We start from the raw sequence: 22,625 nt of genomic DNA, 5'->3' as shown, positions 1-22,625 counted from the left end.
TCGGCCGGCCCGGTTTTAACCCCTTAAATTAGGGCTGGGGGGGTGAGCAGCGAGGGGGTGAGGCGGGAGCGCCGTGCAAAAGAAATACGAATTAATTTTCTTAAAAGCTTTTCTTGGCGGCGCTGATTATCTGACCAGCTCGCTCCCACTCTCTTCCACTCTCCCTCCCTCACTCTCTCTCTCTCTCTCGCACACACATACGCTTCTCTGTTTATTTGCTGTCTGGCTTTCTGGGCGTTTGCCAGCTACTGAAAGCCTCTGATTATTCCCTGAAATTAATTTATTTATTTCAAATTTATTTTGCATTTTAATTGAAATTTTATTAACGAAACTTGATACGCTACTTAAGAAACTATATACAATTTTTATAATTTTTATTTATTTTTTCATATTTTTTTTTTTTTTTTTATAATTGTGCTTAGATTTATTTTTCAAATATTTTGTGATTTATATATGTATTTAATTAATTTTAATAATATTTCTTTTTTATAAATATTTTCTTTGCGCAAAAAAAAAATTGTATTTCCTTATAGACTTAACGAATATTTGCAATAGTTTTAGGGAGCATAATAATACATATGTTCAATTTCTCAATTTACACAGATTGGTAACTCTATATATATATATGTATAATGTGTATATGTGTGTGTGTGTGTGTGTCAGTGTTTGTTTACATATAGTACCATAATAATTACCCAAAGCCTCGTTCAACAACTACAATTGGGCAATGCTAATTAGTTTAAATTCGATATGTGATCCGGCTTAATCTAGACCTCTAAAAAAAAAAACACACATAAATTTTACACACTGTGCGAGGGGCGTTCAAAGAGTTATGAGTCTAAGCTGAACTTGTGAGAAATCAATGGAATAGGTTTAACTCGTGGACATTTCCGTTTCTAGGTTTAGCTTTACCTACTTCAAGATCTTTCGAAATAAAAACTCTTGAAAATCAAACTTAGCTCGAAGTTGACAACTTGAACCTTTAGACTTTTAGAACTGCTAAATATGCTGTGCCTGTGATATGAAATGCTCGTCTGCTAATACTTGAGGGGCAGCCCTCGCACGCTGCGATATGACCTAAATTCACGATCCAATGGCCGCTGCACCAGCTACCGCTACGGCAGCGCTCGTTCCCTCTGTCCTTGTCCCGCCAGGCAGGTGCCCAGCAAGGCGGCCGCCAGTCGCTAGTACGGACGCCAGACGTCCGCTGTCGGCTTGGGCGTGCGCGTCCGTATTGGTCCGCCGGCGCCGCTGGAGCCGCTGGCCGATCGCGACGTGGTGCTGACATCGTCCAGATCGATGGTCTCCACGGGCGAGGGCGAACGGCGCGAGGAGCTCACTGGCGGCGAGGCATTCGGATTGGCATTCTCCGCATCCGGCGGATTGTGCGTGATCAGCGTGACGCAGCGCTTGATCAGATTCACGCCGTCGGCATCAGCGCCGGCCGCCGCCGCTGCTAGCATCGATGGCTCATGCTGCTGTGGCAGCGACTGCTGCTGCTGCGGCTGCTGCTGTGGAGCAGCTGTGGAGCTGGCAGCGGCTGCTGCCGCCGCGCTACGTAGCCAAGGCAGCTCGCTGTAGCTGCCATAGAGCTGGGTGTAGAGCCACTGGCTCGACTGCGGCAGCAGCGGGCTCTGCAGGAAGAGCTGGGCGGCCAGCGCCGGATTGAAGCTGTGCGCCGTGGGCGCAAAGTGACCCCCGCCCGCCGCTGCGAAGCCGCCAAACAGTTCGCTCGGATTCTTGCTGCGCTGGATGAGGGCAGTGAAGGCGCCGCCACCTCCACCACTGCCGCTAGTGCCGGTGCCATCGAGAGCGCCGCTGCCAGCTCCTGGTGCTGGCTCCACAAGCGTCGCCACGCTGCTCGCATCGGCGCTGAGCAGCGTCGGACTGCGGCTGCGTCCCGCCTCCGGATCCGGCTCCTCCTCGTCGTGCGTCAGCGAGCTAATGCTCTTGCGCGGCGAGCCCGTCACCGAGATGCTGTCGCTCTCGAAACCCGCGTCGATGTTGCTGCTGCTGTTGTTGTTGTTATTGTCGTGATGCTGCAAGCTGCTGAGCATCAGCGGCGGCGATCCCCCAGCGCTGGCATTACACGCCGGCGGCTGCACGAAGGCGCTCAGCGTAGCGCTCGTCGTGGTCGTCGGAGAGCCCTCCGGGCTGGTGGTGCTGTGCGCCGCGCCCACTGTCGCCATCTGCTGCTGATTGTCTGCCGAGCCGAAGGCGGAGAGAAATCACTGATTAAACTGGGAACAGTCTGAATGGCATTGACTACTTACCGCTTAGACCGCGCAGGCCGCCGGTCGCGCCGCCCGGAAAGCTGGCGCCATGGTGGTGCGCGAAGAAGGGGCCAGCCGGAAAGCCCGGACGTCCGCCCAGCGCCATGTGAGCTCGCCAATCGGGCGCATGCAAATGACTGTGCATCCCAACCAGGTGATGAGCGAAGCCTGCAAAGCAGAGAGCAAGAGATGAGATGAAATGCATGAAAATCTAAACTAAACGAGTAGAAGATGCGCCGAGGAGCTGGATGGGATAAGTAAACTACTAAGCTTAGCTTATGTATATGAGCATCAAGTATATGTTTGGCTAGGCTTTGTGGAACTCAAGTTTAGAATAGGTTCAGTAATGATGATTAGTTGGGATAGCTCTAAATATATTAAGAATGAGGCGAAGAATAGGTTTTGCTTACTCAAATCCAATAATACACTTTCAATCTAAAATGAAATACACATATTTTACTTTGTTTTAGACCCATCTCTCTTTCCCCACAAACCAGAAATGCCATAGTCTTCATATATATTCTCGCTAGAAGACAGACAGAAGAATCCAGAGAACGAAGAGAAATAAGTCATCATCCATATATGAGGCTGTATAGTCTACTCTAGAAGCCAATCTAGTAGTTATATACACATATGACCTACTAATACCTAATACTCTAATACAAATTAAGTAAAGTTACAATTAAAAAAAAAAAAAAAAAAGGTAGAAATTCCTTTGAATTTCTAACATTAAATTGAAATCAAAACAAAAATCTTTTGTTTACTTATCTTAAAATATTATATAATTCCTGCATCAGTTTGTATTTCTCAAATACTTAATAAGAAATGTTGCCAATTTAAACAAATTAAGTCAAGTTATCTGCTAATAGCTCAATAATTTTTGAAGAATTTAAAATTGGGCCTAAAAAAAAAAAAAAAAAATAGGAAACAGACTAATAAAATACGCAAATAAAACATGTAATATAATAAAGATGTAAAGATGTAATACATAAAAGATATATATATATATTTTTATACATATATACAAGAAGGGAATATTTTTCTGCGCAATTACTTTGTATGTTGCATCAATTATAACAAATTTGAATACGTAATTCCCCTCAGAGCTCTTTTTCTGTCAACGTATTTATTTTTTCGGTATTTATTAATTTTAAAAATTAAAAAATGAAAATATAATCATATAAATATCATACATTATATAGTATACTTCATCATATTTATATTGAGTAGAAAGTCGATTCAAATTCTTAGCTTTTTGATTGGCAATGGCGCCCTATGTTAATTATTAACTAACTAACTTTAATTTTAATTATATTAATGATTTTCTTATTATGACTACCGAGAAAAGTCCCTTAGCTGAAATTCTGTGACAGACCCAACGTCTGTCTGTATGCGAGCTATGTTATAATCGAACTATTACGTACTGCCTCTCTATGCAAATCTCAAAAATGTAAGCAAGTCAAGGAATGCTGAATCTGAGCTGGTAGCTGAATTTTTATTGGAAATAATACGATTATATCTCAACTAATTCGCGCTTGCTTTCAGCAAATCCTTCGACGAGTGCCTAAAACCTCGGATTTTATAACTTTTGCACCGAAAGTCACTGACTATGGAACGGAAAAAAAGTTCAATAATTATTGGGAAGCTCGGGATCAAAATAAACTTAGGCTATTTTCAAAATTGTTGCATTTTTTAGCCATCAAATTTGAGTGGCTCAAGACTAAGTTAAAGCGAACAGCCAAAATATGAGTTCACCTCCAAGTCGCAGTCCAGGAGCAGAGCCAAGTCCAATGACAAGCCCAAAACCGTAGCCCGTCCGACCCGACCACATATAGCCCACTGTGCAAGACCAAAAACGTTGCCGCACATTTTGGTCGCTGCAAAACAACATTGGGCAAGAGTACCGCCCACCAGAGGCGGCTCTGCACCCCGCCTGCCGCCCGCTGCCCTGGTCTACATGTTGATCAACAAGCCGCCATATTGCTGCTTATGTAAATGCATCTCTGAGTCGCCCTCAGCCAGCAGACGGTGCACGCCCAATGAGAGCAGCACGGCAAGACGAACGGACGGAGGGACGGACGGATGGAGGCAGCGCTGGATGCTACCTGGGCAAATCTGGCAGGCCAGAAGGAGGACCCCAGCCCCAGTTAGAGCCAGAGTCAGGTTAAAGCCAGCCAAAGCAACGAAGCGAGCTGAAGGTAAACTCCTAAATAAATTCATTAAAATTATCCCAGTCGACAATGTCGTTGCACCGTCTGGACGGCCTCTCTCTCTCTTGCTCTCTCTCTCACTCTCTCTCTGTCACTCTGTGTGTCTCTGCCGGAGCGACGCGTCGTCTCGACCCTTATGGTCCAACTCCTACGGCATTGTCGCTATCAAGTGGCAGCCCACATTTGCGGGCTCGTGAAGGAAGCTGCTCTGGCTGCAAGCCATTGGGTCTACAGTGTTGCTTGGAGCAGGAGGCTGCAGCGGGCAATGATAGAGCGAGATAGAAGAGAGAGCAGAGCGAAGCGGAGAGGGGGCAAAGGGCAGAGGGCAATGGGCAGAGGGCAGAGGGCAGAGGGGCTGCTGCCAAAGAGGCTCAAATGCCAGGCCGCAGTCGCACATAGCACGCGGTCGACGGCGACGCTGACTGAAGATGCTGCTCTAAGCAAAGCACAGTCGACTCATTGCTGACTATGTGTGTGTGCACATATGCATGTGTGTGTGTGTGTGTGTGTGAGTACTTAAGAAAACGTCAAGGCAGCAAGCATTGAGAAAATCTCGTCTTGCTAAGCGCCTCTCGCTTCTGCTCGCACAGTCGAAGACGAAGACCGACCACAACACACATACACACTTGCACACACATACACACACACTCGCACACATACGCCGCCCACATGCGCGCTCTCAATTGCAATCGCTTTGGCTCTCTCCGTCTCGCTCAGTCAGTCGCGCCCAGACGACTCTGTCGTACTCTGGCTTGGCTGCCTCTGTCCCGCTCTGACGCACTTGAGGCCAAATACTTGGCCAAGTTTTGCCAAAGTTTGCAACCAAAATTTCACCGAAAATGTGACACCAACAACCCACCAACGAACCAACCAGACCAACCAGTCAGACAGGCACAGGACCGAGCACAGGAATGAGACTCTGGGCGCACAGTCGGAGACAGAGGCCGAGACGTAGACTGGGACTGAGACTGAGACTGAGACGGAGACTGAGGAGACTGAGTCTGAATCTCAGTGCAAGACGGAGATGGAGATGACGGAGGAGACGGGACTGGCATCCAAGATGCTACGCACATTCATAGACACAACAAGACTGAGGCTATATTTGCTCTGGCGCATTACTTGATTGGCATGCTGCGTTATCCTTATCCTTATCTTCTGGCATACTTTCAGCTACAACTACTTCATGAACTATACAACAAGTTGAAGTTGATTCAAAATCACATATGACACTTGATACCGCTGCTAAGTACAAGTGCCTATAAGTAGGTCAAACTCTGCTGCTGCTGCTGCTGCTGCTCCGCTGCTCCGCTGCTCCGCTGCTGCACTGTTGGCTGTCTGAGATCTTGAAAACTTGAGCTGTTCATATTTGTATTTTTATTTTTTTTATATTTCATTTTCTTACTGCAGACAACGCAATTCACAATAGTTGAAGTCGCAGCTCACTCAAGGAAAACATTTACGGTTAATTCAATTTATGGACATTGCTTGCTGTGAATGCCCCAAGGAATTTCAAATACAATATACATATTTGAAAATTTTTCGATTGATTTTGTTTCTAGAATAATTAACAACTATTGTTCTTATGATTGTTTTAAGGCCAAGGATAAGTTATTTATCATATTAACTTTACTGGATATTTGATTTATTTGATTGATTGAAAGTTTGGTTTTTCTTGTAAAATATTTGGTATTATATAGCATTCTTTATTTTTATCTATTTATTTTTTTTATTTTTGCTTTTTTTTGTAACCAACTTTACCTTGCTTATTTTTTATTTATTTATTTTAATTTTAATTTTTATAGAATCCAAATATATATTCTAGCATTTTAAAAATATACTAAAAATGATATCAAAACTACTTTTCTTTTCAAAATTCAGATATTGTAGCTTTCAAAATTTACCTCTAATATATTTTGTGTTGTTTCTATAATATTATTATTATCTGATATTATGTTAGAGCAACAGTTTTAAGCAAAATTTATATAAATATTTTTATTTTTATATATCCAATTAATGTTGCATATTTTAAATATAAAAATGTAAATATATTATTAATAAATCACTAAACAGATATTTAAAGAATTAAAAAATACATAAAATAAACAGCTAAATATTTTGGAACAAAAAAAAATATTTTGTTTTTCTAAATTTCAATTAATAAACGTCTTTTATAGGATAAATGTAATTACTATAACTATTTTAAAAATTCTCTGTCACTCCCAATAAGAATATTCATATTAAAATAGTATCTATCCATATTATGTCAAACACATTCCCCATGTGGTATCATTTGTATTCTCCATTGGCAACCTCTTCTGCCTCTTGATTTTCATCATTATCATGCACTAGCACTAATTATAGTATTTACTTTAGTTGTATATCATTAGAATGTTGTGAGTGTATCCATGCCATTAGCAGGCTCAGTGCACCCACTGTTCCTTTTTATGATAATACACACAAATATGCATGCATACATACATATATATATGGATATTTATATATGTATAGAGAGATAAAACTATTTAGGTATATGACGCCAGCTATGTACATCGCCAGCTGGGGCATATGGTTGGGGCCATATTTGTTGGATTTCAGCTGTGTCACACAAAATGGCAGCAGTAACAGCCCACAAAACTGCGACGATCACAAGCACACACACACACACACACACACATATACGCACAGAATGGTACACACAGACACGCCCACGCTCTCGAGAATTATTTGAAGCTGACAGCGGCACCCGACGGTGAAGCAGCGACGGCAACGACGACGACGACGACGACGACGACGACGAAGACTTCGATGCGGCGGATGCGGCGGCAGACATTGAGCAAATTGTGTTTCCATATAATATAACATCACGTCGATTTTGGTAACCCAGACTATATGAATGTGTGTCAGAGTGTGTGTTAGTGCTGGTGTGTGTGTGTGTGTGTGTGTTTGCGGGCAGTGGCCAAGCCCACCCCCCCACTCACACACACACTCACACTTACACATGTGCACAGAAAGAGAGCCAGAGAGAGAGAGAGAGTGAGAGAGACCGCATGACGGCATACCAAGGATGGCGACAGTGAAACCCCATAACAAAAACCTAAATATGCGGTCCTGTAAGGAAACCCTATGTGCGATAAAGGGTTAGCCGCGCTTGGTGTCAGTTTGGGGTCGGGCTTTCTTCGGCACGCCACGTAACGGTATTCGTCGGAGTCGGGCGTTCTCGTCTGGGCCGTTGGGCTAGGTGGGCGCCCAGCCTGTTGACGATTGTTGGGTTTCGGTGTGGTGGCAGCCATAGCCCAGCCCCCATACACGAGTGAGCGTGTTCTCTGTGTGTATGTTTGCCTATGTGTGTATGAGTGTGTGTGTGTGGCAGTGTCTGTGTAGCGGGGCATAACGCGGTGCTATTGGTGCGCCACAAAAAGCTTTCATGCGTCCAACTTCCCACGCTTTTTTTTTTTTTTTTTTTTTTTTTTTGTTTTTGTTTTTGGTTTTTTTTTTTTTTTTCACTTTTCTTCTTTTTTGTTGTTGTATCCTTGTGCACCACATTGCGGCATGAGCTGGGGGCATGGGGAAGACGTCTGAAATTTCATTGCAGCTTATGTGTGAACGAGTGTGAGCTCTGCAATCTATTTTATATAAAACTGACCGAGCTGTAATCTGTGAAGGGTATATATGTATATATGTATGTGTATGGATCAATTGGCATTCCAGCGGATGCTAAACCATCATTCCATTGCCTGGAAACGAGCTGTGTTTAGCGTTAAGCGCACTTGCCGTCGGCCAATACAGCGCAGACGTTTTTCCGACGGCATTTCCACTCGACGCCAGGCACTTGCCGCATGAAGCGTAACGCCCCCAATACCCAGCCCACCACCCCCCACCCCCTACACAATCAACACGACGAGCCCGCAATGAAAACGAAAGGCGCTCAAGCCAAAGGCAACAAAAAAAGAAGAAGAAGAAGAAGAAGAAAAGAAGCCGAAGAGAGCAAGAGCAAGAGCAAAACAGAGGCAAAAGAAATGAGCTCAACAGCGCGCAACAATTTCTCACCACAAGACAGCGACTTGGCTAAAAAACGCGTAGAAGTCGTCGTGGCCTAAGCAAGTCGCCCCCTAACTCACCACAATGTGTGGTGGGTGACAGCGTGGTAAGCAGCAACCCCACACACACACACACACAGAGAGAGACACAGAGCACATTGAGCGAATCCAACGAATCAGGGGAAATCGACCAAAGTACATGGCTCGGAAAGCAACTCGACTCAATTTCAACAGTCGCTGGAATTTCACTCAGAGAGAGAAAGCGAGTGCGAAAGCGAGAGCGCGCTTTGAGTTGCGCTCAGAGTTGACGCCTGCGCCAACAGTTGTTGCTGTAGCTGTTGCTGTTGCTGTTGCCATCGCCGACGGCGACGACAGCGAAGCCGCAGCAGCAGCAGCAGCAGCGGCGGCAGCGGCAGCGCCAACAACATTGAGCGACGAGCAACGAGCGGCTCTGTTGCCTACTTTTCAGCGTGCTCGCTCGCCAGCTCCAGCAAATGCTCCAAATGCTGGTTACTTTGGTGCGCACTTTGCGGTAAATGGCCTTTTTTTAAATTCGGATTTTGCCTTTGTTTTTCTTATGCTCTTCTATATATACACATATATATATATATATATATACATGTATATATATATATTATTGGGCAATCAACAAAAGTGGCCCGAAGTAAAAACAAAACCCAAGGCGAACGGCTCTGGAAGAGCAAGGACTACTACATTTTAAAGTTCACAACAATAATAATAATGATGATGATAAAACCCTGACGTGTGTATGCGTATGTGTGTGTGTGTGTGTGTGGTAACATCTGCAATGTCTAGCTCTAGAGTATAAACTATGAACTGACTCGGCTTAAGCCTATTGATTTTGTGCAGCAGCTGAAGACTTCAGTTTCGATTTGTAAATTGATTTTACTATAAATAGAAGCTATATATTTAATATTCATATTCTAAGTAGTAGTGTCTGTTGTATTGAGTCTGCATTAGACAGACTTCATAGCATATGGATAATACGAATTCCCGTCTAACTCTGGTGACTACAAGTTGTCAAAGTTATTTTTAAAAGTGACCTATGGCTGCCATATAAGTCATATCCTTAGCTTATCCTTCGAATGGATTTAATTTTTAGATTCTCTTCATTTTAATAGAATTCGCAGAAATATGTAAAGAAGCGAAAAAATGCTAAAAACTAATCTCGTTGAGTCTATTAGTTTTATTCAGTATATCATAGTTAATCATATATTCGATTATTTTATTTATTTATTTAGACGTAGAGTTTCCATTATTCTAAAGCACATCTATAAAGTATAGCTCTGAGGACTTCGGCTTGTAAATAAATAAAATTAATTATATTTAAAATGTAGAATCATTAAATTCATAATTTCAAATAGAAAAAAAATATATAAATTATATTTTTTTTTATTATATTTAGTGTTATTCTTCTTAGTTAATTCGAATACTGAAATTGTTTGCAAGAGTCATATTAAATGTTTAGAATATAGATAATACATTAAAATTAGGCTTTTGCCTCGGCAAGAAATAATTATATAAATAATAGAAAAATAAAAAATAAAAAAAATTAAAAAAAAAATACATAAAAATTAATTAATTTGAGTATCATAATTATTTAAAATAAATAAATACGTTTATATTTAATTTAATTATTGATTTAACATAATTTTTAAATTTATTATTTAATATTTATTTTAATATAATTTTAAATAACAAACATAATTTGAAAGTCATAGGGATTTATCTATTATATCGACTATAGTATGTGTTTATATATCGTTTTCATACTAGCTAATCCCTGCTTAGCATAATCAGTATTTCTTTTTCTATTTCTATTTCTATTTCTCTTCATATTCCTAATATTTCTAATTATACAAACAGTTATTCAGTATACAAAACAGACTTAAAATGATTATCTGCTTTCGCTTTGCTCTCGCTGGCTATCGATATTTTCACTCATCCTGCTTTGGCATCCATAGCTGATGCTGGCAATTTGTAAAATCGTTTCACTTAATAAAGACATTGAACCAGCTGTGGCTGCCAGACGGAAGACAAAAGCCAGAAGCCAGAAGCCAGAAGCCAGAGCCCGGAAGGCAGATGGCAGCAGGCAGACGTAGTCCGATTCAATTTAAGCACCGCCACAGGTGAGCTGTGAGTGGGTCCTGATCAATTGCTGAGCCAGTTGCTGTTGTCAAGTGGCTGTCATATCAGTATTTACACGTGCGTATTTGCCGTAGCTTTGCAAATTGTTTTGGCAAATTTGCTGATATTTTGTAGGGCATGACACGAGCTTAAAAAGACCCCAGTTTCAATTGGCAAGCCCAAAGCCAAGTCGAAGCGTTTTTTGCCACCCCCGTCCAGCACCCCGGCCACGAACCCTGCTCCCACTCCCACTTACACTGCCATTCCTACTCCCACTCTGACGCCGCCTCCTCCGCACGCACAATACGCACAAATTTACCGTTACACAAGTGTTGTCAACACATGCGAGTGGTGCTGGTGGTTGGGGAATTGCCGGGGTTGGCGTAACACACATTCCAATTCACCCACACACACACACGCACGCACACACACACACGCATCGGCCATGTGCGTAACAGGCCGCAAGTTATTACCAAAAAAAAAAAAAAAAAAAAAAAGAGAAGGAATGAAAAAACGTAGCATACTTTTTGGGGCGCGGCAAAAAGAAATTGCAAAGCGGCGGCAACTACGAAGTTGTTGGCATTTGGCAAACATATTTTCGCAAATGTTATAAATAATTTTAAATGCACACCTTGGCCACCCGACGCCGCCCGCCCACCCATCGGCGGCCGTGTCGAGTGCGGAGTGTCGCGTCGAGCCGTGCCACATGTCAAGCAGCGGGGTCAGGAGTCACGGGGTCACGGGGCATTCGGCTGCTTTCCGCAATAGCCACGACCCTTGGCGTATTAGTGTCGCATTGACACGTAAATTGACATGAAATTGAATCAATGCTGTAATATGTCCTTGGGGGGCAACGACACACACGCACACACACGCACACACACACACACACACACAAAACACCGTGAAGGCCCACAGCCCTCACAGTCAGGGCCACGGACAAGCAAGGACGATGACTTTAAAATTTCCTTTCTGCCAGCCAAATTGAGCTGTAGGCCTTCCCCACGGAGCTGCCAGCCTCACGATGACTGTGCAAATTTGTCTGTCTGTCTGCATGTTTGATTATTTGCACTAAATCATTTCATTTTTGCACAACAACAAGGGCGCCGGGCCCAAGCGAACGAGTTTATCAAGTTGTTTAAAGACATAATGCTTAACCCTTTGCGTACATCTGCAGCCTCATGCGACTCTATATGTATTACTCGAAGCATCCAAAAAGGCAGCGAACGAACAAAAAAGAAGAAGAGCAGAAAGAAGCAAAGCATTGATATACATTCGACAGGGCAAACACTGAATACCCTTGCAGGCATTTGCATGCATTAAATAGACTCTATATCATTATTTAATCATATACTTGGCATATGATGGACTTCACGTTTGGCCAAGTTTATTGGAACTTCTTTGCGCTTAGAGGCATTTCAGAGTTAGTGATGAAAAAGTTCTTCTCTTGGGCTTATGCTTGAGTAATTTATGTAATTTATTTATTTTTTGTCATCTAAGTCTTATTTAAGTCATCTAATACTGAGATCTTTGGTCTATATACGGAAGTCTTAATCGTGCTTCCTTACACAAGGCAGAAAGGAATGTATTTAAAAACAAATTTTGGACTTTGAATATTACAAGTCAATTTCAAACTCAATGAAACACAGCCAAATATATTTTAAAACGAAGTTTAGTTTGTTTTCTTATGTAACGAAAAATTAAGAAACCCCAGCTAAACAAAAATATATATATTTATATAAGTATCATATATTTATTCAATTTATAGACTAACTGAAGTTTACAAAAACGAATCAAGCCCAGCAGCTTACTGAAATAAATAAAAATAAAAATATAAATGAAAGAAAGAATTGGCAGGAATTTATAAAAAAAAATTAAATAGATATTAAAAATTTGAAATCAAATTAAAAATAGAAAAGCAAATATAAATGAAGATAGTATATAATAAAAATATGGGATATACAAAAATTATATTTAAACAAATTTTAAACTATGCTTATTTTAAATAAAATCGTCCATAATTTAATACTCTAAAATATTAATGCAAATTTTAATTCACTTTAAAACTCTTGTATAAGGATTTCAAGAAAAGATTTTATTTAAAAAAATATATGTATATTTATATATATATTTATTTATATATATATTTATATATGAATAGGGCAAAACAGTTTATAAAAAGTGCACAGCTCTAGCTTTAAGCATAGGCCTAAGGCCCCAAGTGAATATATAAATAAGTAAAAAATAGACTGGAGTGTGTGTGTGTGTGTGTGTGTGTGTGTAATGATGATGTGCGTGGTGCGCACTTTGATCTTTGCCTTTGCCTTTTGCACTGCCTTTGACGTGCGGCCTCGTGCAAGGTCCTGCAAGGCAAACAGCACAAAGCGGCTGACGGCAAAAGGGTTTTAAATAAATACGTTTGCCCGAAATTTTAAATACATATAAATATATGTATACTGTGAATATATATATAGTAGCTATATATGATATGAGCAGCTAGCTTGTTATTGCGAAGCTCAAGACAATGCGCTGAAAATGATTTCAAGCTGAAAATTAATTTAAACCATTAGCACCCGCATACAGACACACACATGCACAGCGTCTATGTGTAATTATGCACACATGTGTGTCTACTCTCAGATGGGTTTTATGACATAAATTACATCAAGCACAAAATTTTAATATAATTTTCACTAAAAACGCGAACGCGAAACTTTTTTAGTTGCTTCTGCTGCTGTAGCTGATGAAGGCAACTTCAAAAGGCTTGCCAGAGTACACACACACACACACACTGGCACGCACACACGCAGTAGAGGCCGCGCGTGTATGAAACAGGATATCCGCTGCGGAAGTTACAAATTTTCCACTTTCCACACACTCGTGACTCGTGACTCGTGGCCCCCGGGCGGGCACCTTGCACTCCGGCAGCACCAAACTGCCTGGGGTGGGGTCTGAGAGGGGAGTGGGAAGGGGGGGAGGGGGTTGTATGGCTAGAGGCGTGGCACTAATGTGCCCTGCTTACGACGCCATTTAATATTTATTCCGTTCCATCAAGAAAAGCACTTGGCTTCGCTTTTTCCCAGCCAGCTCAACTATTTTCCTGGCAGCAGGCACCAGCGTCGAGTCCTTTTAATCATTTCGCAAACTTTCTGTGACACGCAGCACTCCAGTGTCAACTACATTTTGTGTATGCCAAAACTACACACACACATACACACACACTCATGGCTAGAGCCTTTTAGTTTTTAATGTAATTTTGAGACACTTTTTTGCTGCTGTGTCACTTTGCAGTTTCGGTTCGCAAGAGCAAAAAACTTTTGGGGCGTCAAAGTTTTCAAAAAAAAAAATAAATAAAATAAGATAAATAAAATAAAATGAAATAAAAAATGATCTGCTCCAGCTTGTATCGAAACATTCCTCAACAAAACTAAACTCATTTAGAAACTAAAAAACAATAAGCAAATCCTAAGCAAAGACAGAAAAATAAATATGTATCTCATATGTTATTGATTTTCTTGTATTTGTATTTTAGTTGCAAAAATAAAATCAAGTACAATAAATAAATATCAGAACTATGTGAGCTTGTTTAGAAAACAAAGAATAGTGAGATTTGACATAAAAAATTAAATGAGTAAAATATTTAGAATGTGTTCAATATATATTATTATTCAGCTTGAAAATTTTAAAATTAGATTTAAGAGCCTTTAAAAACATGTATCTAGGCAAAAGCACTTGATTATATTTCATTTTTAATTTTTTTATATTTAATTTTTTTTTTTTTTTTTTTTTGTAGTAATAAAAGTATTAAGTATCAATACTCTTAAAAATATATAAAATATTATATTTAAAAAAATATATATATTAATTTTTATCACTGTTAAATCTATTTTATTTATATATTTGAAATTTTGAAATTATATACATTGTTATATTTTATTTTAAAAAATTATAAAACTATAAATTTTTTTACTTAGGGAATTTTGTTCTTATATTGATTTCATTTATATATGCAAAACAAAAATTGATTATTTTTTTAATATATTTAAATATACGTATATGTATATAAATATCAAAAACCATAAAAAAAAGAATCGGTTCAATTAAATTTCAATTTATTTCACTTTTTTTTAAGGAATCGGATTGCTATGCAGATTTGCCTACATCAAATTATGGAGCAGCTTAATAAATGCACTATATAAGAATGAGATTCCTACTCTCAGACTAAATTCATGATGTTTAATGCAATTTAAGTTGTTGAGTATTTCTGTCATCTGATTCAGCTTCATCAAATTAAAAACCTTTGAGCAATTTCAAGCAAATCTAATGCTGTCTATGCGATGTTATTTCGATTATAAATCTAAGACAAAAAATATTAATCATATTGCTCTTCACACTCCACAAATCAAAGGCAATTAACAAATGCATAAATAAACTATGGAATATCCTAAGAAATGCATTTGGTAAAACAAATAGAAATTTACGTTTGTGTAGCTGGAAAACTTGGTCGAAAACTTCATATTGGAAATGTTGAAAGCCAAGATTTCAATTGGCTTAGTTTATAAGAAGCCGAGGCAAAAGGGAAAGTGATAGAAGCAGAGAGACAACAGACAGCAGACAGCAGACTGCGGGCAACAGACAAATGAATGGTGCCAGTGGTCTCGGCGAGAGCAGCGGGGGCGGCGGTGGCAGTGGCAGTGGTGATGGCTGTGGTGGTTGCACCACCTAGCGAGGCATTCACCCACTTGTCGCCTCATAAATTTCATAGTGAAATTGTTAAATTTTAATAAAATCAAAGCGTATCAAACGGGATTTGTTTACCAGGCGACGATTTCGATGTCGCTGTCGCTGTCGCTGTCGAAGTCGATGCCGATGCCGACGGCGACGGCGACAGCAGCGACTTTTCGCAGTCTTCGGCATTGTCCTTGCCGTCGTTATCCTTGTTCGCAGTCTGGTTATATCGCGTGTTTATTGTTGCAACAGTCGCGCCGCGCGCTTTAAAATAATTTAAGTCTACGCCTGATGCTGCTGCTGCTGATTGCTAAGGGTTGCCTGCGGGGAGGTGACTCCGGCTGATGGCTCGGGGGTTGCTGCTCATCTTCGAATTGTGCGAGTCGAAGTTGATGCCGCTGCCGCTGCCGTTTTGTGACTCGTTAAAGGATTAAAATCATTTTAATGGATTTTTCAAGCTGTTGTTTTGTTATATAATTGTCGCCTCTATTCTCTCCCTATGTATGCGCGCGTGTGTGTGTGTGTGTGTGTGTGTGTGTGTGTGTCATTATGGGCGCATAAATAGGGCAAACAGATGCATTGGGGTTTAACAAAAAGGCAGCGCGAATCTGTTAGCACGCCTGTCGCCAGGACCCGGCGCCTGACTGAGCACGCATTTGTCATCGTCCGTATGCTAATGTCCTTCGACTGTTAATGATAGCTGCCATCCAGCACGGAGCTACAGCTCTAAGACGACGAGTGCCAGCGAAAACTGGTTATGACTAAAAAACCCCTGAACTCTCAAAAAGGTAGAGTATTTGTAGCGAGATTAGGTGGTAGAGTTAATGTGGATGTTGGCACTCTAAAGTTTCTATCGTCATGAATGTCTTCTGGCTGCTGTCAAGACATCATAAATTCTTGACAATGCAGTTAGCGTGTCAAGTAGAGCAATGCATCTCATAATTATATTGATAGGAACATAGGAACAAGTAAAGCCTTTGCAGTAGGGCGCCACCGACTTCATAATACTCATTAATGGTCTGCAAACAGGACTCAGAAGTCTACAGTAACTTAACTGCTCCAGTTTAGAGCTCCAAAATTTCAAAAATTTTTTTTTTTTTTTTTTTTTGAATTTACGAATTTTCTAAATTTTCAATTTTTTCCAAATTTTCTATTTGTTTTTCAAATACTCATATTAATAGAGAATATAAAATGTAATCTAGTCGTTAATTTTACAAATATAAATCCCGACTTTCCGGCTGTAATACTGTAGAAAATCCAGTGTCACATTTTTAGCACATATACACCTACATGACGAATTGTATACCTTGCGCCCCGAATCGAAAGCCCTACAGAAAAGTTGAATATGGTTCTGCTTCAATCAAGAGTTCTAACTCTTTTCTCTTAACACTACATACTCGTGTATGCTTAAGGAACTACAGTCCCTAGTCTCTAAGCTCGTAGAATCAAACAACAGTCTAACAGTCATATTTTCACCATACAGAAATCTATTTTCCTTTCATAAACTTATGCAAGTCTGTCTAGTGAGGCAGACAGTGACAAGTCTGATTATCTCTTAAAAGACTAGGAACTGTCTCAACTCGTGGAATCTAACAACAGTCCATATTTATACATCCCCTAAGCAGTTCCGCTTTCATACAGTACTACCTCAACACAAGACTTTTAAGTCCAATAATATAGAATGATTCCTTCCTAGGAGTCTAAGACTGTCTCCTGGAATAAAGCAAGAGTCTAGGTGCATAATTTATGAACCTTCTATACAGAAATCTATTTTCCTTTCATAAGTTACTAAATCACCACCTCTTATAAGTCTGATTATTTCTAAAGAGACTAAGACTGTCTAAGCTCGTGGATTTAAGCAAGAGTCCAAGTCCATATTTATACACCTTCCTTATAGAAATATACTCTCCTTTCATTAAGTACTAAATCACTTATAGGTCTGATATTATAGTCTGCTACTTTCTGAGCACACTTAATCAGACTTCTCTCTTCTAGTGGCATCTAAGTAGAGTCCAAGTGAATGTTGATGCAGCCAACTCTTAAATACGTTCTATAGTGTAATCGATTTCCATTTCATGCAATGTAAATCTTCTTCTTATTTATCAATCCTTTAATCCATTTATTGGCATTTGACTTGGATAATAGCCAAATTTACAGCTAGGCATATCTAATTGCCTGTCATCAGTTGAGTTTCGTAATAAAGTAATCTAATCCGCTTTTAATAAAAAACTCTCCGTTGCCTCTGGGCAGATGGAGTAGATGAAGCTAATGCGCCCCACGCTGCTGTTTAACCCTTAGAATAGACATGTTTCTATAAACAAATGATTAAGGCTTATCGTGCGTAACGACATCAATACCTGGCCTAACGAGCAGCGTGGCGCCTGGGGGCACTGAGGGGTGTCTGAGGGAAGGAGGAAAGCGGCTTACATACCTGGCAACTTAAAGGGTAATCCGGCCATAAGTGGATCCGGGCCAAAACGCTGTGGTCCAAATGCGAACGGATGAAAGCCCTGATGGCGCACCTTCGAGCGTGGCTCACGTGGCCCATCTACCGTTACCTTGATGGCCTTCGTATAGGTGGCGATCTGTATCGGATTCGTTGAGATGACAATTGTCAGCGTAAAGCTCTTACCTTAAAGAGAGAGAGATAGAGAGAGAGAGAGAGAGGATGGGAGGGATTGAGTATGTGATTTGGGTATAAAACAAGATTTAAAGCAAATCGAAATCGAAATCCAAGTCTATCCAACCCATTCCAGAGGCTCTGCCTGTTGTTTAATTATATCGCATGCACTCGTGAACTGAAGTGCATGTGGCATGTGCAGCATGCCTCACGCTCAATTAACCCGCACTGAATTGGCCAAGTCACTCCGAACTGATGCAGCATCATCATTAACTAAACACAGCAGCCGCGCAGACAATACATGATTGAATGATTGAACTGATTGATTAACCAGGCAACGTTCGGAGGTGTGTCTGGGTGTGTGTGTGTGTGTATGTGTGTGTTTGTCTGATTGTTAGCAAATGCATTGGTCAGACAGTGAACTGCAATATTAAGTAACTTTGGCATGGCAACCCTACATAGTGGTTGCGCATGCCAGAGTTGCCAGAGTAACAGCCAGCACGTCAATGGACCCCCCGGGGCTGTCGCCCACACCCCCGCCCATGCCCACGCCCACGCCCAGACCAAAAACTTGAAATATTTGAAATATTCATAAGGCATGAACTTTCGAATTGTGAACAAGAATGAAAATGCCATTTCCCAGCGCAATCGCTGACATCGCTCACTCCACTCCACTCCACTCCTTAGCTGCCATTCGAAAAAGGGGCGCAAATACGAAATGCGTGGCGCAAACACTTTGAATGCCAAACGCATGAGTTAATCAGCAAATATGAATGTTTAGCTGAGGCTGAAGCGTTTAACCTTGTCCGAACGAACACTCAATCTCATCTCAGTTCAGCTAGGCTAATTGAGTGCGACTTTTGAGACGAAATTATAGAAATTCTCTGTGAAAATACTTTTAGAAATACTAGGTATACGACACAATATTAAAGTGACAACATATGTATTCATATAAACTAAGTACTAAATGTATATAGTTTAGTTAGCATATAGTTTTTTTTATGAGATAATTTATGAAAACATAGGGAAATCTTTAAAATATAGAATTTCATAACAGAAAAATATATATAATTTTTAAAGGTATACCTTAACAATATTAGGATTTTGTGTTTTGAGCACCGAAATAAGAAAACTAAAGAAAATTTGAAGAATTCTTAAAAATTCTAGAAATACTGCTACCATAGAATTCAAAATATTATTAAGAAATTAAATTTTTTTTAAAAAGAAACTATAACATTTGTTAAGTATACAGTATATACAGTGTAAGTGTGTAAAACTAATAAAAAAAATATATATATATAAAAGAATAATAAAATTAAATTTTTTAAAACAAAACAAAAATAATAAAAAATAAAATAAAATATAAAAACCAAGAAAAATCATTTTAAAATATTTTTTCCAGATATTAATCAATAAAAAAATTCTACAACCTTTTATTTTCGAATGAAAATATTAGAAAATTAGCAAATATAAATTTCTATTATGATATTTGTTGTTCTTTATTTTAATTATAAGAAAAATTAAACAAACACAACAACACAATAAAAATCTATTCAAATAAAATTATTTATATAAAAATATATTATAAATTGGCTTTCTTAATTTCAAATTTATGAAAAAAAAAAAATTATACATACAAAAAGAGCATAAATATTTACAATATATAAAAATATATACAGCAAATCATATAAAGAGCTCGTTTCTTTAAATATATTATAAACAAAAATCAAAACGTGCATTGAACTAAAATAGTTTTCAAAGCTCGTAGAGTAAGCGAAATCTTTAATCTACAGACTGATGTATAGAGACATACATACATACGTACATACATATGTATAATTCAAGTATTTGCTAAAAAACATTATTGGCATATTCGACGATCAGCTATAACACACACACACAAACACACACACACACACTTCCACTCATGAGCGAAACTTGACTTAGTTAACCACATGGGAGAGTGACTCTCGCTGATGATGGGAGTGATGTTTTGTTTGCCTATCGGAAACATGGCCAGACCGTAACTCATTTGCAAGTTTTTGCTGCAGAAGGACACGAATAACACGCGAAGAGCAAACAAAGTTCTTAGATTAATATTAAATTAAACGAAGCATGCAAAAAATGCTGGAGGGCGGCAATCATTAGGGCAGGGGCGGTAACAACAAGAGGAGTGGAGCCACCCAAGTTCCAGCGTGGGTCGGCCAACAAATATATTGCCTGCTTGTGGCAGAAGGCAGGGGGGCAGGCGGCTGGCGGGAGGCGGGAGGCGGGAGGCGGCAAATGGTGTAAGGCATGCGGCAGTCAAGAAGAAAACCCAAGAAACCTACACAAGAAAACAAATGAACATAAACAGACGAAACGAACCAAGAAAACCAACAAAATGAAATGAAACTTTTTTAATTATGCGCCCCACACAGCCAGCCCAAGTCGTAGGCGAGCGAGCGAGCAACAAGCGAGCAGCGGCCATGGGTAGTTGGTTTTTGGCGAGAGGGCGTGGCAGCAGCTACAGCAAGCGTCAACAAACTAACGAAGTGGTAAGCTAAAGGAGAGCCCAACACCCAACAGCCAACAGACGCCAGGCGAGACGACAGGCCGATGGGGCACAAAGTGGCTAAGACAAAAGACTTGAATGTTGCGTCGACGGCGTTTTGCCAAATGAGCAAATATTGCAAATAAATCTGTTGCTGTTAGCCATTTTGTGCACTGTCCCACTGACGTGGGTGTGGGTGTGGGCATGGGCGTGGCAACAAAAGGCAACGGCATCGGCAACGGCAACGGCGACGGCGGCAAAGAACTTTGCTGCTAATAAGATGAAAACCATTAAAAGTCGACACAAGTCGCGTCCGTTGCAAACCAAAGGAGAGCACAGCAAAGAATGAGCAAGAAAATGAGAATGGGGAGCAGGAGTGGAGAACAGGGAGCTGGGACGTAACAGGATGCTGGCTGCTGGCTGACAGGCAGCCAGAAGCCGGGTTAAAATGCTGTAATTTTCGCAACAAAGCAAAAATTATCACCACTTTGCAAAAGGCGACAGCGACGAGAAAAGCTCTGCACCCTTTTCAACTATGCATGTGTGTGTGTGCTCGCGCGTATATGTGTGTATGTGTGTGTGTGTGTGAAGCAGACGCTAAGTGATTTTAAAACAAAGTTTTTCAAACGTTTAACGTTACAATTTTGCCAAGTGTAATAGAAAATGTTACGTTTGCCGCTGGCTCGTCTGCATTTTAACTTTCGATGCTGATAATGAAGCCAGAAGCAAAGCCCAGAGCCATTGCCATAGTCAGTGCCAAGAGGGTTCGCATACTGCGCATAGGCAATTTAATGGCACTGTCGTCACACAACCCAGCAGCCCCCAAACGGCTGCTCCTGCTCCTGCTGCTGCTGTTACGGCTCCTGCTGCTGCTGCTACGGCTCCTGCTACTGCTGCTGCTCCTGCTACTGCTTCTGTTGTGTTAATGTCGTTAGTAGCATGGCGCCATAATTATAATTTGACATAAGACAAGAAGTCTGAGGTTGACAACAAAATGACATTTTAAATACACACTCCAACGGCGGCATTCAATGAATGAGTGGACAACCCTCCATCGTTGGCACAAACGAAACCAGCCCCAACTACCCCACCACCCCAGCCACCCCAGCCACCCCACCACACACACACACACACAGACACACAGAGCAACGAGCATCAGCATCATCTATTAAGCAGTCGCACATCTTGGCTCTGTGTGCGTATTTAGACACTTAACAGATCATAATTTTAACACTTTGCCTAATGCCCATGGAACGTTTAATGGAACTGCCAGCAAGCAGCGAGAGAGAGAGAGAGAGAGAGTGGGACAGGGCGTGGCAGGGCGGGGGACAGAACTTTGAGCGAATCTCTGCAGATTAACAAAGACTTAATACGACCTGTGCATTAAATCGCCTCTCAGCAGACTTCAAGCTGCAGCCGGACCTGAGTTTGCTTTTATTTTCGACCAAGGCGGGCTCATTATGGGGAGACACTGTTGACCCCAAATATTTGGAATTTGCCGGCAATCTCGAGCAGTGGAATTCTTTAGATTTCGTTTGCTTATTTTATTTGCTAGCTGAAAAGACTTGAACAACTTATTGCAAATAAAAATCCCATTCGGGTTGTGTAATCCGATTTATACGCCAATAATTTTCAGCATAAACATATTTTTTGAACGTGCCAGTACTTTTTACTGCCCTTGGTCTCCCTCTATGACTTTAAATTCTCTCTGTGTCTTTATATTACTCACTATTTCTGTATATATAAATCTCATTCTCTTCCTTTTCTCTATCTCTCTCTATCAATCTCTTTCTCTCTCTCTCTGTCTTGCATGTCTTTACTTTTTCTCTTTCTCCTTTCTGTTTTGCTGTTTTTATCCCTATCATTCTCCATTTCCCTATATTTCTCTTTTCACATTTAACACTCATTTTCTCTATCTCTCTCCTCCTCTCCAGCTCTCATTATTTTTCTCGCTGCTCGTTTCCCTCTTTTCTCATTCTCTCCATCTCTCTCTCCCTCTCACTCTTTTATCTCTTGCACATATCTCTTTCCTCTACACATTTATTTTGCTTTCTCTCTCTCCTGTGCCTCTTTCTT

The 22,625-nt window shown here is 40.5% G+C and overlaps 1 protein-coding gene across 4 annotated transcripts in view; it reads right to left on the bottom strand.

Annotated features, from left to right (window-relative positions):
- Window positions 1–628: 628 nt before the first annotated feature.
- The window catches only part of LOC6584000 (protein lozenge), a 41,345-nt gene continuing 19,348 nt past the window's right edge, over window positions 629–22,625 (bottom strand). For 2 of the 4 annotated variants that reach the window (XM_044011315.1, XM_044011318.1), the window contains 3 exons: window positions 17,828–18,028; window positions 2,274–2,441; window positions 629–2,203 (listed from right to left, as the gene is read on the bottom strand). In XM_044011315.1, coding sequence (XP_043867250.1) covers window positions 1,185–2,203; window positions 2,274–2,441; window positions 17,828–18,028 — 1,388 coding nt within the window. In that variant the 3' untranslated portion in view covers window positions 629–1,184. Of the gene's footprint in view, window positions 2,204–2,273; window positions 2,442–4,028; window positions 4,501–17,827; window positions 18,029–22,625 lie in introns of those variants that run through there. The other 2 variants (XM_044011322.1, XM_044011321.1) reach the window with 2 other exon arrangements.

This window comes from Drosophila mojavensis, unplaced genomic scaffold (assembly GCF_018153725.1).
Source record: "Drosophila mojavensis isolate 15081-1352.22 unplaced genomic scaffold, ASM1815372v1 contig_136, whole genome shotgun sequence".
NCBI classification, from domain to species: Eukaryota; Metazoa; Arthropoda; class Insecta; order Diptera; family Drosophilidae; genus Drosophila; species Drosophila mojavensis.
The sequence above is the reverse complement of the archived record's forward strand: the minus strand, read 5'-3'. Positions and strand labels throughout refer to the sequence as shown.